Consider the following 16,601-nt stretch of genomic DNA (forward strand, 5'->3'; position numbering starts at 1 on the left):
GCAAGGCATCAGTCTACAGAACGATTTTCAGGGAGGAGGTTACTAAATCATGTCATATTTCAAAGACTTTTTGCACGTTTTTCTGAAACATGATCGATACGGGGAACTGGTAGACCCTGCAGCCATCGAACTGTTCGTATGAAGAAGCGGCGTTGCAGCGAATTCAGGACAACTGTGGCAGCAGCGCACTATGCATAGCCAGTGAAACTAAGAATCTCCAATGCCAGTGTTCGGAACGTCCTGCCTTGCATCCATTCAAGTTTCAGAATGCACTATACCCAGACTGAAGACGGTCTCCAGTACGTGGAATTCTGCCAATGGTATCTACACCACATTGTAAACATTCTTGAGTTGCATACGTGTGTTTTGGTTGCTGAAGGGATGCCCTCACAACAGAAGGAAAATTCAGCAGCCACAATAGCCATGTCTTGAAAAATTCTAAGGCACGTCGTGTGTTCCACAACTAACAGGAGTGTACCATAAATGTGCGAGCTAGTATTGTTCACAGCAATTTGACTGGACCATATCTTCCAGCTAACATGCTCGGTGGAGGAAATTACGGTATCTTTCTCCCTGAAGTACTACCGCAAGTGTTGCAGAATGTTCCGCTGGCAGTCAGGCAACGATTATCGTTCCAACACGATAGGGTCCCACCAAACATTGCCCTTGATGACAGAGAACTTTAAGAGAAAAGTTTTCCCAATTGTTGGGTTGGGAGGTTGGACCACTGCTTTCACCACCATGCTCTCGCGGCCTCGTTCCTTTGTGTTTCTTTTTGTGCGGGAACGGTGGTGGGAAATGAAGCATCTGGTGTATGGGACGCAAACAGACTGTCCAAAAGAGCAAATAGCCCAGTTAGCTTTCAACCGTTATTTGCCTGGAGCGAGTCGGACAATTATTAGCACGCAGATACCTGTTGTGCATTAATGTAAACGGGCGAAATTTTGAACAACATCTGTAAAACCGTGGTCTTTGATTCATAATCAAAACGTCTTCGGTCCCGGGTTCGATCCCCGCCACTGCCTAAATTTTGATAAATAGCATTGGCGGCCGAAGACTTCCGGCATAAGAAGTCAGCCTCATTCTGCCAACGGCCTTGTCAAAGAGGGCGGAGGAGTGGATAGAGGTTCAGGCACTCTCTTGTCCTAGGGGTGGGAAATTGCCCCTAAAGGCGGAAGAATCAGCAATGATCAACGACATGAGGATACAGAAGGCAATGGAAACCATTGCATTAAAGACACGTAACGTGTATCCACAGGACATGTGGCCTGTATTTGAAAAAGTCTCATGATGATCTCTCCATTGGCAAAAGATTCCGGAATAGTCCCCCATTCGGATCCCCGGGAGGGGACTGAAAAGGGGGAGGTTACCATGAGAAAAAGATTGAATAATCAACGAATGGATAACGTTCTACGAGTCTGGGCGTGGAATGTCAGAAGCTTGAACGTGGTAGGGAAACTAGAAAATCTGAAAAGGGAAATGCAAAGGCTCAATCTAGATGTAGTAGGGGTCAGTGAAGTGAAGTGAAAGGAAGACAAGAATTTCTGGTCAGATGAGTATCGGGTAATGTCAACAGCAGCAGAAAGTGGTATAACAGGTGTAGGATTCGTTATGAATAGGAAGGTAGGGCAGAGGGTGTGTTACAGTGAACAGTTCAGTGACCGGGTTGTTCTAATCAGAATCGACAGCAGACCAACACCGACAACGATAGTTCAGGTCGCAAGCTGAAGATGAACAGATAGATAAAGTGTATGAGGATATTGAAAGGGTAATGCAGTATGTAAAGGGGGACGAAAATCTAATAGTCATGGGCGACTGGAATGCAGTTGTAGGGGAAGGAGTAGAAGAAAAGGTTACAGAAGAATATGGGCTTGGGACAAGGAATGAAAGAGGAGAAAGACTAATTGAGTTCTGTAACAAGTTTCAGCTAGTAATAGCGAATACCCTGTTCAAGAATAACAAGAGGAAGAGGTATACTTGGAAAAGGCCGGGACATACGGGAAGATTTCAATTAGATTACATCATGGTCAGTCAGAGATTCCGAAATCAGATACTGGATTGTAAGGCGTACCCAGGAGCAGATATAGACTCAGATCGCAATATAGTAGTGATGAAGAGTAGGCTGAAGTTCAAGACATTAGTCAGGAAGAATCAATACGCAAAGAAGTGGGATACGGAAGTACTAAGGAATGACGAGATACGTTTGAAGTTCTCTAACGCTATAGATACAGCAATAATTAATAGCGCAGTAGACAGTACAGTTGAAGAGGAATGGACATCTGTAAAAAGGGCCATCACAGAAGTTGGGAAGGAAAACATAGGTACAAAGAAGGTAGCTGCGAAGAAACCATGGGTAACAGAAGAAATACTTCAGTTGATTGATAAAAGGAGGAAGTACAAACATGTTCCGGGAAAATCAGGAATACAGAAATACAAGTCGCTGAGGAATGAAATAACTAGGAAGTGTGGCTGCAGGAAAAAGGTGAAGACATCGAAAAAGATATGATTGTCGGAAGGGCAGACTCAGCATACAGGAAAGTCAAAACAACCTTTGGTGACGTTAAAAGTACCGGTGGTAACATTAAGAGTGCAACGGGAATTCCACTGTTAAATGCAGAGGAGAGAGCAGATAGGTGGAAAGAAAACATCGAAAGCCTCTATGAGGGTGAAGATTTGTCTGATGTGACAGAAGAAGAAACAGGAGTCGATTTAGAAGAGATAGGGGATCCAGTATTAGATTCGGAATTTAAAAGAGCTTTGGAGGACTTACGGTCAAATAAGGCAGAAGGGGTAGATAACATTCCATCAGCATTTCTAAAATCATTGGGGGAAGTGGCAACAAAACGACTATTCACGTTGGTGTGTAGAATATATGAGTCTGGCGATATACCGTCTGACTTTCGGAAAAGCATCATCCACACAATTCCGAAGATGACAAGAGCTGACAAGTGCGAGAATTATCGCATAATCAGCTTAACAGCTCATGCATCGAAGCTGCTTACAAGAATAATATACAGAAGAATGGAAAAGAAAATTGAGAATGCGCTAGGTGACGATCAGTTTGGCTTTAGGAAAAGTAAACGGACGAGAGAGGCAATTCTGACGTTACGGCTAATAATGGAAGCAAGGCTAAAGAAAAATCAAGACACTTTCATAGGATTTGTCGACCTGGAAAAAGCGTTCGACAATATAAAATGGTGCAAGCTGTTCGAAATTCTGAAAAAGTAGGGGTAAGCTATAGGGAGAGACGGGTCATATACAATATGTACAACAACCAAGAGGGAATAATAAGAGTGGACGATCAAGAACGAAGTGCTCGTATTAAGAAGGGTGTAAGACAAAGCTGTAGCCTTTCGCCCCTACTCTTCAATCTGTACATCGAGAAAGCAATGATGGAAATAAAAGAAAGGTTCAGGGGTGGAATTAAAATACATGGTGAAAGGATATCAATGATACGATTCGCTGATGACATTGCTATCCTGAGTGAAAGTGAAGAAGAATTAAATGATCTGCTGAACGGAATGAACAGTCTAATGAGTACACAGTATGGTTTGAGAGTAAATCGGAGAAAGACGAAGGTAATGAGAAGTAGTAGAAATGAGAACAGCGAGAAACTTAACATCACGATTGATGGTCACGAAGTCAATGAAGTTAAGGAATTCTGCTGCCTAGGCAGTAAAATAACCAATGACGGACGGAGGAAGGAGGACATCAAAAGCAGACTCGCTATGGCAAAAAAGGCATTTCTGGCCAAGAGAAGTCTACTAATATCAAATACCGGCCTTAATTTGAGGAAGAAATTTCTGAGGATGTACGTCTGGAGTACAGCATTGTATGGTAGTGAAACATGGACTGTGGGAAAACCCTAACAGAAGAGAGTCCAAGCATTTGAGATGTGGTGCTATAGACGAATGTTGAAAATTAGGTGGACTGATAAGGTAAGGAATGAGGAGGTTCTACGCAGACTCGGAGAGGAAAGGAATATGTGGGAAACACTGATAAGGAGAAGGGACAGGATGATAGGACATCTGCTGAGACATGAGGGAATGACTTCCATGGTACTAGAGGGAGCTGTAGAGGGCAAAAACTGTAGAGGAAGACTGAGATTGGAATACGTCAAGAAAATAATTGAGGACGTAGGTTGCAAGTGCTACTCTGGGATGAAGAGGTTAGCACAGGAAAGGAATTCGTGGCGGGCAGCATCAAACCAGTCATTAGACTGATGACAAAAAAAAAATCTGTAAAACACTAGAAGACAGACTGAACACCATCTCTGAACATCAAAACCTTCTTGGACTCCCAGCGGGGAAATGGTGGACCTGTGACACTTTTGTCACATTAAACAAGTGTTTAGTTTCTTCGCCTCTAAAGACTCCAAGTATTTCTACACTTAGTTTTCTTACCTACTCTATTAACAGTGATATAACATTTCAGAATTTCCCCACTGATATTGAAGGAGAAACGAGCAGAAGTAACTGCTCGCAATTTGTACTTATTATTGATCAATGCAGTGATACTGAGTACAACATTCTTGGGAGCTCTATTGCACTCCATTGTGTTGTTAAAAACTCGGAGGCTACGAAGAGCAGGTTATTTCATCAATTGTCAAAGCGTGCTTTGTATGTACGAATATTATCAACATAGATGCAAACATTGTGAGATTAATTGTAATTTGTTTTAACGGAGAAATCCATTCTGTACCAAATGCCCTTTCTCCGCTACGCGCACGCCATTCCTAAGCGAACCACCGACGAGCATGACACTCTTCTTTGTATTTTCACTATATCCCTTGTTACTCCTTCCTGTAAGGGGCACACACTGATGAGCGATGTTCACGTGCGTGTCAAACGAGGATTTACTAATTTTTGTCTCTTGAGGATGAACTACATTTTGTTAGTATTCTTACAATACATATCTCTTTTGGCTTTGCTTTACTAACAGCCAGTTTTATTCTGCTCTTGCAATTTAGGTCACCCCAAACGCATACTAGATATTTCCTGTTTGTAACTATTATCGGAAACAGATCATTAGGCGTGTAATCGGACAGTAATGTATCTTTCCGTTTGTTTATAGGTGGTAAATCTCAAGAATCATCGGTCCTCCCAAGGTCTTCCTGTATTTCGCAACATTTCTATAGTTTCCCGAACTGCCGATATACAGTAGCATCACCCACGGACCCTATTACGAAACTTATAATTGGGGATATCCTGCCTTAGCTGCCTCACCCTGCATAATAAACAGTGACAATCCCTTGGGCTACTCTGGAAGTTACTTTTAGTCTAAATTTGGCTATTTAGATACAGAAAATATAACACTATATTTTACCTTACGCACTAAAAAAATTTTCCACAGAGTGGAACGTAGTGAAGTAGAATACACTCCAGGAAGGAATTTATTAACGGGACGGAAATCAGTGGATGTGATGTACGTAAATGCAAACAAATAATTAAAATTTCAAATAACTGGATAATTATACAACAGAAAGAACTTCACGTATTGAGCGAGTCAAAAACTCGTTCGTCCACCTCTGGCCGTTATGCAAATAGTTATTCGGCTTGGCATAGAGTTGTTAGCTGTCCTCCTGATGGATACCGCCCAAATTCTGACCAATTTGAGTGTCAGATCGTTAAAATCCTGAGACTGTTGGAGGGTCCTGCCTGTTATGCTCTAAAGTCTTCAACTGGAGAGAGATGAAGCGAGCTTCAAGGCCAAGGAAGCGTTGAACATCACGAAGACAAGCAGCAGAAACTCTCTTCATGCCCTTGTGGGCATTATTTTGCTGAAATATGAGCCCAGGATGGCTTGCCATGAGTGGCAACAAAGCGGGCTATAGAGTATCGTTGACGTACCCACTGTGTTGTAAAGGTGCCGCGGATGACAACCAAAAGCATCCTGATACACTATGTGATCAAAACTATCCAGCCACCGGGCAGAAAATGACTTACAAGTCGCGGCGCTATCTATCAAAAATGGCTCTGAGCACTATGGGACTTAACATCTGTGGTCATCAGTCCCCCAGAACTTAGAACTACTTAAACCTAACTAACCTAAGGACATCACACACACCCATGCCCGAGGCAGGATTCGAACCTGCGACCGTAGCGGTCACGCGGTTCCAGACTGAAGCGCCTAGACCCGCAAGGCCACACCGGCCGGCCGCTATCTATCGCTAATGCTGGAATTCACTATGGTGTTGGCTCTTGATGGCGGCTTCCACTCTCGCAGGCATACGTTCAATCAGGTGCTGGAAGGTTTCTTGGGGAATGGCAGCCCATTCTTCACGGAGTGCTGCACTGACGACAGGTATCGATGTCGGTCGGTGAGGCCTGTCACGAAGTCGGCGTTCCAAAACATCGCAAAGCTGTTCTATAGGATTCAGGTCGAGGACACTGTGCATGCCACTGCATTACAGGGATGTTACTGTCGTGTAACCACTCCGCCACAGGTCGTGTATTATGAACATGTGCTTGATCGTGTTGAAAGATGCAATCGGCATACCCGAACTGCTTTTCAACAAGTGGTTAAAACATCAATATAGGTCTGTGCTGTGATAGTGCCACGCAAAACAACAAGGGCTGCAAGCCCCCTCCATGAAAAACGCAACCACACCATAACACCACCGCCGCAGAATTTTACTGTTGGGACTACACACACCGAGAGGTGACGTTCACCGGTCATTCGCCATACCCACAGCCTGCCATCGTATCGCCACATTGTGTACCGTGATTCTTCACTCCACGCAACTTTTTTCCGCCGTTCCATCGTCCAATGTTTACGCTCCTTACACAAAGCGAGGCGTCGTTTGGCTTTTACCGGCGTGATTTTTGGCTTATGAGCAGCCGCTCGGCCATGAAATTCACGTTTTCTCACTTTTCGGCTAACCGTCATAGTACTTGCAGTGGATCCTGATGCAGTTTGGAATTCCTGTGTTGGTCTGGATAGATGTCTGCTATTACACATTGCGACCCTCTTCAACTGTCGGCGTTTTCTGTCAGTCAACAGGCGAGTTCGGCCTGTACACTTTTGTGATGTACGTTTTCCTTCATATTTCCACTTCACTATCACATCGGACACAGTGGGCCTAGGGATGTTTAGGAGTGTAAAAATCTCGCGTACAGACGTGTGACACAAGTGACACCCAATCACCTGACCACGTTCGAAGTCCGTGAGTTCCGTGGAGCGCCCCGTTCTGCTCTCACACGTTGTCTAATGACTACTGAGGTCGCTGATATGGAATACATGGCAGTAGATGGCAGCAGAATGCACCTAATATGAAAAACGTATGTTTTTGGGGTTGTCCGGATACATTTGATCACATAGTATATGAAAAGGACCCCCCCAGACTTCACTCCTGGTTATCGGATCGTATGGAAGGCTACAGTCAGGTTGGTATCCACCATGGTCTGGGGTGTTTCCAGACACGTCTTAGTGCTGGATTCTCATTCACTAGAGTATAGTTGTCTTGAGTGACCACCCATCTTCGAATTGAGCCCTGATGACCAGCGAGGACGTGTCTGAAGACACTCCAGACAGAGTTGCGATGCGAAACGTATTGTCGCCCACCATAAGGCCTGGCAACCTGGGTTGATGGTCTCGCGTGCCATTTCTTTTCATATAAGCACCCCTTTAGTTGACATGCGCACCCTTACAGCACAACGACACCTCTATGATATTCTACGTCCCATTTTGCTGTCTTTCAGCGCAAGCCATCTTGGGCTTATTTTTCAACAAGATAATGCCCGCCGGCACATGGCGAGAGTGTGCTTGCCAAACCTTACCTTGGCCAGCAAGGTCGCCGGACCCTCCCCAAGTGAAAACGTTTGGAGCATTATGGGTAGCCGCCTCCAACCATCTCAGGTTTTTGATAATGTAACGCGCCAATTGGACAGAATCTGGCACATTATCCCTCGGAAGGACATCCAACAGTTCTATCAATCAGTGCCAAGCCGAATACTTGCTTGCGTAAGGATCAGAGGTGGACCAACGAGTTATTGTCTTGCTAAGTTTTTCAACGTCTCTCTTTTCAATAAATCATCCAACTTTTCTGAAATTTTAATCTTTTGTTTGTCTGTACAAGTACATAATATCTAACGATATCCCTCGCTTCAGCATAATACCGCCGTGGTGCTTCGTTTCCTTTGTCTGAGAGTGTATGTTAATAAAAACCGCAGTAGCTATATTTAAGATACGTTTATTACTACACAACTGCTTTCGTTATTAATCAACGATTTCAGATGACTGACAACGGTATTGTCCAGCCCAGCATGTCGAGAACTACAGTGAAATTTTTCACTCAGTAAGAATATCCAAAAAGAAATGCCTGTCAGTTTTAGATACTAAGGCACACTGGAGGTATTTTTTTCTTTTTTTAAATGTTAGGGTTACTCATTTTTTTCCGCATGCAGACCCGCTTAACAACGGCTTGTACAGCCCTTCTTGCTTAGCACGCATGTCGGTGAATAAGAAGCCGTGACAAGAGTAAGTAGTGCCGCGTACCTGTAAGTCCGACGTGGACACACGTGAATTTTAGGCACTTAAACCGTACCAAAAAGTCTGAAATTATTAATTTTTTGAACAACATTCAGTTCATATGTAATTGTTGCAAAGAGTCTAGCAGAGGAAATTAAATCAAGGCAGTGTATAATGGTACATTATTTTCATCAGTTAGGACAGTAATTTGCAGACATTAAATATTTTATAACAGTCAATGTAGCAGTCCTTTTAACAATGTATGTTTTGTTGACAATGAAACAATTCCTTGTAGTCGTCATTAAAATTCGAAGTGTCTATTGGATGACGAAAATAAACACTTTCGTTACACTAGACACGCCTGACAAAAGAAAATTAATTCATTAAGGCACTACTAGGAATTACTAGCTTTATTTACGCAGAACTGCAATGCTGTTAGAAATTCTCGTAGCTGATGTTCTGCATTTTGTGCTGCATGCCAGGCATATAATGAAGCAAAATGACAATGCAGTAATGACTGATTTTTAACGATACTCAGCCGCTGAGAAATCTGAAATGACAAAGAACTTTCGGAAATTATACTGTCCGACAATTTTCTGAAAAATGCTTTACACTGTTGAGAAAACTTTTTATCGACAAGCTCAATCATAATATTTGTAAGTGTGATCTGAATTATATCACATCTTTTCGTCGTACTCTTAAAGACAGAGGTATCGTTATGACTAGGACAGGAGTCCAACAGAAGCAATGAATTATTCACTGCGTTTCGGATGTAACTTTGAAAATTTGTATCCCATTTTTCAGACTTTTCTACGCTGATTACAAAACTTTTCCACTAATTTTGCTTGATGCTCCTGCAGACAGAGGTAAAGCTGCGGAACAATAATGCACTGATACTTATCAATCGACTGTGCAAGCAACTTTGTCTTTTTTCCCTGTAAATGACACAGTTCGGTCCCACGAAACATGACTGATTGACTTTAGACGCATCTTCTAGAGGATAGCAAGAATCTTCGTCTTCACGTCAGCTACAAATTTCCCTGTAGTATACCTATTAATGATATCTCCTCCACTCGTTTATGTGATATAAAGTTCTTAATTTGGGACTTCCTTTCCCTTATGATGTCTTGAATCTGTTTAACCAGGTCGAAGATGCCTGGAAATCAGTAACGTTCATCTCACTTGCAGTTCAGAGCGCCCAGTGTAGCAGGTCGCCTTCGTTATTGCTGCACTGAGTCTCAGGTACAGTTCTAAATCTTACGAATAATTACTCTCTCACATCTTGGCGAATTTCAGTTTGGCGTATATTTCGCGTTTGGTGTAAATTTTTCTGCCATTTATATAATTCATGTTCAAATTTTACAAAACGAAAGTGTATTTTGGAACCGCTTAAGTTTTAGTGTTTTTTCCCTCCTTCGTTTAACCAAAATATTTACAGTGTTCTCTTTCTCACTGAAAGCCGTAACTATACATGATTTCTTTGGGCTTGTAACGTACTCTGTTTTTGTTCTCGACTTAAGGCAGCACAAAATCATCTTTACAACCACAGTTCACAGAATTGCTTGAGTTATTCCCTGTTTGATATAATTTTTCCACATTTTCTTACCATCTGCGATATCATTGGAATGAATGCCCAGGAAATTAATTAATAAATAACACATATGTAGGTCTTCAGGAGAAGTAGGTCGTTTAGATTGCTTACCATGTTCTTCATATTTAATCTTTTCAGGGCCGAAAACATTAATTAGCTTCCACATTGCTGTGAAACTCTGGAACCTTTTATCTCCATCTTTAACACATAGCGAAGCTGCGAGGGAAACTGATAACTATTATGGATATTAAATGAGTTACAAATTCGAGCGAATAGTAAATGTTAACAACTATGTTAGAGAAACTACCAATGGAACCTGAAATTCGCTTCACAAATTACGATAGCTTTGAGCCGTGTTATCTGTTTATCGATGTTCCGTCAACCGAGGATATGTCCCCAGCGTGTTGCGTGTGAGCTTTCTGTCAGGGCTATGGCAGGAATCTGCATTTCTCCAGCCGCCTGGCGAGATAAGAATTTGATAAATTTCAATTTTTTTAAAAAAAAATATTTGCGGTGTGTCTTAACAGCTAAAATTCTGGCGTTGCCTTTCTTTCGGTATATTCTTCTTGTATAAAAGATTTCAGGGGAGATTTCTACATGTCGGATTCGACAGTTCCCATCTAAGTCCCTCAGCATGTTATTGTGTTCCATGCATATACTAACGGTAGTGCTCGTGGCAAGAGGACAAATCGAAGTGTTCCATAAGATGTGGCTGTTATTTATTTTGGAGTAGTGACATTCATGCTGCTTTGTGAGATTTTGGTACGAAATCTGTTGACGAACTTTGAGTTATGTATAGATATTCATCAATGGTAAAAATGATTGTGGCGTATCTGAAATGCATCTGTGGTGGTTTGTATTGACATTTACATTACTTCCTGTATCACACGCAGAAACCGAACAAGGATTTACAATTTTTTATTGCGTCAGTTTCAAGACACGTAGAATTATTTAACTGTTAGTACAAGATGAAGAAGAATATTGGTGTACTATCTTCATTGGTATGTGATTCTGATTTCGTAAAAATACAGTTGTATAATACATAACACATATACTACTCGTTGTGTGTAGAGTCAAAATATTAAATTAAATAAGCCAGGGGCATCACCTACCTGAGGAACGAAGTCGCCGAATCCGATTGTCGACATCGATATGAAGACGAAATAGAAGGACTCGAAAAATCCCCAGTCTTCCCACACGAAGTAGATTGCGGCACCGACAAAGATGTAGGCGAGCAGTATGAAGATGGCGATCGAGATGGGCAGGTTGAACTCGTCGTCGACCTCGAAGGCGGAGGGCGCCGGGGTGCCGGGTTCGAGCCCGTCTAGGGGCAGCACCGTCTGTCCGGGCGGGGCCATGGCTCCTGGAGGCGCCCCGGGCGGAGCGGGGGCAGCTACGGGGGCGGCGTCGGACTGCGGTCTGTTGAGCGGCACGCTCGCCTCCGCGTCCTCCAGGGCCGTGGGGTCGGTCCCCGGCGGCACCTGGCTGGGCCGTCTGAACGTCGCGAAGTCGTACACCAGCTGCACGCCCTTCCACACCTCCTGCACCACAATCGGAGTCCAGTCGAAACGCATACAATACCCAACATCAATACATTTCTTCAGCAGATAACTTTCTGTAACTATATTCGCAAAATTCTCCAAGGTATACAAATATCAATGAGAAATTAATAAACCGATGGGATTAAATTGGGAAGCAAACGAGTGCGTTGCAAAGCTCAGACATCGTTATGTCCTGGAACACATTAAAAAAAGGTTCTACATCACGTACGGGAATATACGACATAGTTACTGAAACAGAAGCTCCTCATGAGTCTGAAACCATGATTTAGCTGCAACAGGGTCCACGGATTTGTATGTTTCCATTTTATTCTTCTTTTGCAGACTGCGTCGTTTCGGCTGCGTATCCTTTCTCAAGTAAATGTATACATATTATAAGAAACGCAATTACAATACAAATTACAAAGCTACCATAATTTATAGTCACCAAAAGAAAACCAGACTAAAAGCAGCATTAAAAGAACGCTTACGACATTTATCCCATTAATTACACATGTTCTGGGTTAGGATTATTTTCACGGGCAGTCAGTGGCTGGCCTGATATATAATAAAGTGAAACACTATGAAAGTACAAGTAAAAATAGTCAACAGGCAATAGTTGAAAACGTTGTATAATATAATGTTTAGCCCCTTACGACCTTGAAAGTTGTACGCATGATATTCAGTACGATCAGTAGCACACAACTAGGATATTCACTGTTGTCAGAGCTCCCTGAACTATGTGCAGAGACACCTCGTGGCAAACAAGTTAAAAATAAACTTCTGCGAACAGGTACGCTCATCTGTGGTCTGTGACCACTAATAGATAAACATAAATATTACATGGGAAAGGAGGAACAATTACTTCTCTTTATATTCAGTGTACAGGGACTGTAACCGACGCTATTGAAATATACGCTATGTGATCACATGTATCAGAACACCTGGCTGAAAATGACTTACAAGTTCGCGGCGCCCTCCGTCGGTAATGCTGGAATTCAATATGGTTTTGCCCCACCCTTAGCCATGATGACAGAGTCCGCTCTCGCAAGCATACGTTCAACCAGGTGCTGGAAGGTTTCTTGGGGAATGGCAGCCCATTCTTCACGGATTGCTGCACTGACGAGAGGTATCGATGTCGGTCGGAGAGGCCTGACACGAATTCGGCGTTCCAAAACATTCCAAAGCTGTTCTGTAAGATTCAGGTCAGGATTCTGTGCTGGCAAGTCCATTACAGGGATGTTAGTGTCGTGTAACCACAGTGCATTATGAACAGGTGTTCGATCGTGTTGAAAGAAGCAATCGTCATCACCGAATTGCTCTTCAACAATGGGAAGCAAGAAGGTGCTTAAAACATCAATGTAGGCCTGTGCTGTGATAGTGCCACGTAAAACATCAAGGGGTGCAAGCCCCCTCCATGAAAAACACGACCACACCATAACACCACCGCCAACAAATTTTACCGTTCGCATTACAAACGCTGACAGATGACGTTCACCGTGCATTCGTCATACACCCTGCCATCGGATCGCCACATTGTCTATCGTGATTCGTCACTCCACACAACGTTTTTCCACTGTTCAATCATCCAATGTTTACGCTCATTTCACCAAGCGAGGTGTCGTTTGGCGTTTACCGGCGTGATGTTTGGCTTATGAGTAGCCGCTTGGCCATGAAATCTACGTTTTCTCACCTCCCCGCTAACTGTCATAGTGCTTGCTGTAGATCCTGATGCAGGGTGGAATTCCTGCGTGTTGGTATGGATAGATGTCTGCCTTTTACACATTACGAACCTCTTCAACTGTCGGCGGTCTGTGTCAGTCAACAGACGAGGTCGACCTGTACGCTTTTGTCCCTTCACGTTTCCACTTCACTATCACATCGGAAGCAGTGGACCTAGGGATGCTGAGGACTGTGGAAATCTTGTGTACAGGCGTATGACATAAGTGACACCCAATTTCCTGACCACGTTCGTAGTCCGTGAGTTCCGCGGAGCATCCCATTTTGCTCTCGCATGATGTCTAATGACTACTGAGATCTCTGAAATGGGGTACCTGGCAGTAGGTGGCTGCACAATGCACCTAATATGAACAATGTTTTTGGTGGTGTCGGATACTTTTGATCACATAGTGTAAGTTGTTCAGTAATAGCATCGTAAAGCTGATATAAGCAATTTGCTACATAAGAATGCGATAATCTACAAATTTTCGTCTTTGGTCTTAAAAACAGAACAATTGAGAACATTACGATAGTATGATAAACCTTGATATCTGATGGCGGATTTCAAGTACGACTGATTTTCAGGAAAATCTTAGGACCAAAATGCGATAAAGTAATTTGAGTGAAAAATAAATGCCAGATACCAACAGGAAACGGCGAATGTACTATTATGAACAACAACAGGATTACAAAGAATAATCTAATCGCAGCGTTGTCTATGAAAAAACACAAGTGTCTAACAGAAGTTCATAAAAACCTGATAGAAACTGACATTGGCATGTTGTTGTTGTGGTCTTCAGTCCTGAGACTGGTTTGATGCAGCTCTCCATGCTACTCTATCCTGCGCAAGCTTCTTCATCTCCCAGTACCTACTGCAACCTACATCCTTCTGAATCTGCTTAGTGTATTGATCTCTTGGTCTCCCTCTACGATTTTTACCCTCCACGCTGCCCTCCAATGCTAAATTTGTGATCCCTTGATGCCTCAAAACATGTCCTACCAACCGATCCCTTCTTCTAGTCAAGTTGTGCCACAAACATTCGCATAGAAATCATTTAAAACAAAAAATATTTTGATCTCTAATTCAGAAAATGACGTTTGGTGAGCAGGTTATCCGAAAAATGTCAGGATGAACGGAAGAACGTGGAAAGAAATTCAGTGTACGAATGAAGAGCTCCTTGTAGTAAAGCAAGGCAAAATGTTCTGAATATGTTCAACGTTCCCCGTCGGTGCAGGCGACGAAAATAAAAGGAATTGAAGAGCGAAAGACAAGTACTGAAATTAAAAAGGGTGTAAGGTGCGGATATAGTCTTTCTTCAGTGCTGTTCAACCTGTGAAGGTGATGAAGAATATTACAGGACCTATATATCCAAGAAGGAACGAAGAAATTAAAAGAAAAGTTGGAATTAAGACTCAAAGTGAAAAGTTATCGAAGATAATATTTGATAATGAAGATGAATAAGAATACGTGTTGAATCGAGCGCATAGTCAAGTGTGTATGTAATATGTGTTCAGAGAAAATGCAATGAACGGTGAAAAAACGCGTCAATGAACGGTGAAAAATCGCGGAGTCCCAGAAGTGAGACTAGCCATAAATTTATCGAAATTGGGGACCATGTCGACGGAGGAAGTTTGGTCCCTGGAAACAAAACAGTCCATGATGGACCAAGCAAGGAGCATACGAGAAGAAGAGGCAAAGAGGCAATTTGTCAATAGAGGTTAACACGGACATTAATTTGTGAAACAAATTTTTCAGAGTAAACATTTGCAGCATAGCGTTGAATGCAAGTGATCATGTACTGTGGGAGAACCGAAATGAGGAGAATCACAGCGTTTGTGATGTTATGCTATACAAGGACGTTGAAAATTGAGTGCGCTGTAAGATAAGAAATGAGGTCCTACGCAGAATCGGTGAGGAGAGGAATAAGTGGAAACACTAACTAGAAGAAGGGACAGGACGATTGGACACATGTTAAAACATTGAAGGATTAACTTCCATGATACATGAAAAAACAGCAGAGAGCAAAATCTATACCTGAAAACAGAGTTTGCAGTGTCTGTACATAACAAATAGTTTGGGTCGTTGAGTGTAACAGCTATTCTGAAATGGAGATTGGCAGAGGAGAGAAACTAGTGGCTGGCCGCATCAAACCATCTATCAGCAGATATGTGAAAAAAGTCCTAAGGCAACGGGAACATAATCATCGTGTAAAACATAATTAGAACTGAGTGTGTTAAGCACCACTTGTCAAAAACGTGTGATACATTTACCCCATGCCTCACGACTATGCTGTTTCATTATTAAGTGCTATTAATCAAAGAAAACACAAATCATTACACTGGAATACTATAAATACTGACAACCACGTGAAACTGTTTACATTTTCATGTAGTATTACAGATCTTGAAGGCACTGTGAAAGATTCTACCAGTATTGGCATACTCAGAAAGCGACAGGGAAACTTCCAGTAACAAACAAGAGGAAGTTGTGTATGCAGTTGTATTTTCTGGTTCTTTTTCAGACGCAAAGTCATCACTAAACCACCTTTCAAATTACTGGCATGACTTTGAAGACTTTGATTACTCTTCTCACAGGGAGCCGTTGACCATATAGCCTTGTTGCGATATGAGCAGTTTTTGACAAATTTTGAGATACAGGAAGCTTGTTGGGTTCGTATAATTCTTTAAAGCAGTAGCTAAATTCCTCTTGCAACATACATAGGCGTTTTTTATTCACCGATGTAAACCATTAACCGTCCTTCCATGAACAAGTATTGGAGTATCTCTCAAATATTAAATTGAGCATAGCTCAGAAGGTACTTTCATGCACTGTCGATGTAGAGGCATTACTGTTGATTTGAATCACAGTACCTCATACTTTTGAGTGTTGTCCTCAAACTCAATGCTTTAAAATAATTAAGCTCTTCTTCTGCCCAATCCATGGCTTCACGAGAACTGTGTTCATCTCCACCAGTGTTTTCCTGTGATCAATTCTCTCTGACGGGCGCTCGCTGTTATCTTGGGAACCGACCATGCGAAAACGCTGCTATTCGGTGGGAAACATACCCTCGTTGCTTTGAATAGTTTAAAATTAATTGACAGTCACTATGTTGAATATTCTTTCCTACACATTTTAGAGTACTTTTTGTATGATAACCTTTTTGCTTCCGTAACAAGTACTAATTCATCGCTTTCATTTTTAAATTATTTTCTCTTCCCGCCGTGTTTTCTATGCACTCAAAATTTGACTTGGCTCCTGCACTTTAACCTGAACTCACTCTTCC

General features: G+C 42.3%; 1 protein-coding gene across 1 annotated transcript in view; it reads right to left on the bottom strand.

Moving 5' to 3' along the window:
* The window catches only part of LOC126473595 (potassium channel subfamily K member 18), a 522,245-nt gene that overhangs the window by 19,806 nt on the left and 485,838 nt on the right, over positions 1 to 16,601 (bottom strand). Inside the window, exon 6 of the mRNA XM_050100742.1 lies at positions 11,173 to 11,601. Within this exon, the coding sequence (XP_049956699.1) occupies positions 11,173 to 11,601 (429 nt within the window). The remainder of the gene's footprint in view (positions 1 to 11,172; positions 11,602 to 16,601) is intronic.

Source organism: Schistocerca serialis, chromosome 4, assembly GCF_023864345.2.
Source record: "Schistocerca serialis cubense isolate TAMUIC-IGC-003099 chromosome 4, iqSchSeri2.2, whole genome shotgun sequence".
Taxonomy (NCBI): domain Eukaryota; kingdom Metazoa; phylum Arthropoda; class Insecta; order Orthoptera; family Acrididae; genus Schistocerca; species Schistocerca serialis.